Raw genomic sequence first — 2222 nt, 5'->3', positions numbered from 1 at the left:
CGCAGAGTCTTCTGGCCAGTGGTTGGGGTGGTGGCCCCAGGCTGGGAGGTGCAGGTGTGCAGTGCCTCGAGCACCAGCTCCCCGAGGTGGGGAAAAGGCAGCTGGTGACGGTGAGAGTCCTGGGCAGTCCCCAGCAGGGCACGGTGGCAGCGGTGCTGGGCATGAGGCCTCCCCGCCGGCTCCCCAGCCCCTTCCTCCCACCTCTGTGGGGCGAGGGAGGGAGATGCCTGTCTCCCCCAGGGCCGGGGCCCTACGAAATCTGGTTGTTGAGCTGACCTGGGTACTGCTCAAACCGCTTGTTGGCCTCCTCGCTGAGCGCATCGCCTGGGCGGGCAGAGGGCAAGAGCTGTCAGCTCCGGAACTGCACGTCGCCTATCCCACCAGCACCTCTGCTCCCACCGCAGCTGCCCCCAGGACCCCAGCCCCTGCCTCCCCGCCCCCTCCTGCCCCAAACCCCACAGCCTGTCCCCAACCCCACTGCTTCCTGCAGCCCGCTCCTCCTGGGCCACCCCTGCCAGGACACCCCTTGCCCTGGTGTGCCCTCACTCCCCCACCATGCCGCGTCCTGAAACTGTTACCGATGTGGCAGCTGTGCACCCAGATGCGGTGCCCGTCGTACTTGCAGTTGCATTTCATGGCGTTGTTGGTGAAGTCGCTCTCTGCCACCTCAAAGTTGGGGTTGATCACCACCTGTGGGGCACTGTCAGTGAGGGTCGCAGCCCCCTGCCCCACTACCCAGCAGTACTGCAGCTCCGCGCCACATCAGCTCTGCCTTCCTGGCCTTGGTGGAGCTGCTGCCTGGGGCACAGCCCCTGGCAGGACTTGTCTCCCCAGCTGCAGTGGGATGTGCAGGAAGGCTCCGAGGAGCCGGTGGCTGCTGCTGTGGTGGGGTGGCCCTGTCACTGTGGACCACGTGCCCATAGGCAGTGTTGCTCAGAGGAGGAGAACCCAGGCTGAAGCATGCACAAGCCCTGCACGTCTCCAGGCAGGGGGACAGACACTGTCCCACACCAGCACACACCGTGCTCCAACCCGGTCAGAGAGCAGGGGACAGAGGGCCACGTGGCTGGGGGACACGGAGAGCTGGGGGTGCAGGGGCAGAGGGTGGGAATGCAGGTGGGAGGGTTGCAAGAGGGGCTGGGGGTTGGTCAGCTCGGCTGCAGCACCTGCAAGATGTAGTTGCCTGGCTTCACATCAGTGATGTCGATCCACTGGCAGTCGATGTCGTGCCGGTACAGGTCCCAGCAGCCCACAGTGATGCCCTGCTCCCCAAAGTTGGCACACTCGTACCGCTTGGCCACGTCTGCAGGCAGAAAGTGCGGTTCGTCCCTGCTGCAGCCTTCTCTGCACAGCCCCCGTGTCACCCCCCTCCCCATGCCTGGCCCCAGCATGTGCAATGGCTGGGGACGGGCAGCCATGCGGTGGGGACATGGGCAGGGATGGTGCCGCAAAGCCTCACGGTGCCCACCTTCCTCGCATTCAGTGTCCTCAAGGCAGAAGCTGGCCTTGTGACCCTCTGCCACCTTGGTGCCGTTGGGGGTCAGGATGTCGTAGTGGGTGAAGATATCCATGCTGTGGTAGTGCCTGCAAGAGGAAGCCCGCAGCACCTCCGCTGCACCAGTGCCCAGGAGCGCGGGGGGATGCTCGGGGCAGAGAAGGACCCCCACGGAGCAGACGGGAGACTCGCCCTGCCCTGCGGTGGGTGTCCCCCACAACCTGCCCAGCCCCTCACTGTTGGGGAAGGTCCCCACAGCCCCTGCTCTGAGGCTGCGGTGCTGCGAGGTCGGGCAGAGCTCAGTACTGCCCTGGGAAGGGACATGGCTGTCCCCAGCCAAACAAGCTGGGGGCTCAGCTGCAGGGCACAGCCTGCAGCCCTGTCCCTTCTCCCCCCGCCCATATGCTGCCCATCACAGGGACAGCCCTGAGCCACAGGAGGCAGAACTGGACACTTGGCAGCAGAAGGTCCCTCACCCAGCATCACCCTCACCCAGCCCACCCCAGCAGCACCATCATCCTCTCCCCACCTTGACCAGGCCCCTGCCTCCATCCCAGGCTGTTCCCCTGCCCGCACGCCCATCCCTGCCCGTGCCACCTACGCACCGGTGGCACTCGTGCCAGACCCAGGAGTGCCGGCCGGCCTTGGGGCGGAAGTCGGCGCGGCCGTTGTTGTGGATCTGGGAGGAGAAGCGGAGCAGGCGGCGGGGCCCGGAGGGCCCGTTGGC

At 66.4% G+C, this 2222-nt stretch overlaps 1 protein-coding gene across 1 annotated transcript in view; it reads right to left on the bottom strand.

Annotated features, from left to right (window-relative positions):
• Positions 1–250: 250 nt before the first annotated feature.
• Positions 251–2222, bottom strand: part of LOXL3 (lysyl oxidase-like 3) — a gene marked incomplete at its 5' end in the record, with an annotated part of 12127 nt that continues 10155 nt past the window's right edge. The window contains 5 exons of the mRNA XM_009893785.1: positions 251–324; positions 579–690; positions 1167–1303; positions 1469–1584; positions 2101–2222. Of these exons, the coding sequence (XP_009892087.1) occupies positions 251–324; positions 579–690; positions 1167–1303; positions 1469–1584; positions 2101–2222 (561 nt within the window). The remainder of the gene's footprint in view (positions 325–578; positions 691–1166; positions 1304–1468; positions 1585–2100) is intronic.

Source organism: Charadrius vociferus, unplaced genomic scaffold (genome assembly GCF_000708025.1).
Source record: "Charadrius vociferus isolate BGI_N301 unplaced genomic scaffold, ASM70802v2 scaffold59, whole genome shotgun sequence".
In the NCBI taxonomy this organism is placed as follows: domain Eukaryota; kingdom Metazoa; phylum Chordata; class Aves; order Charadriiformes; family Charadriidae; genus Charadrius; species Charadrius vociferus.
Note: the sequence above shows the minus strand (reverse complement) of the source record. Positions and strands in the feature narration are given on the sequence as shown.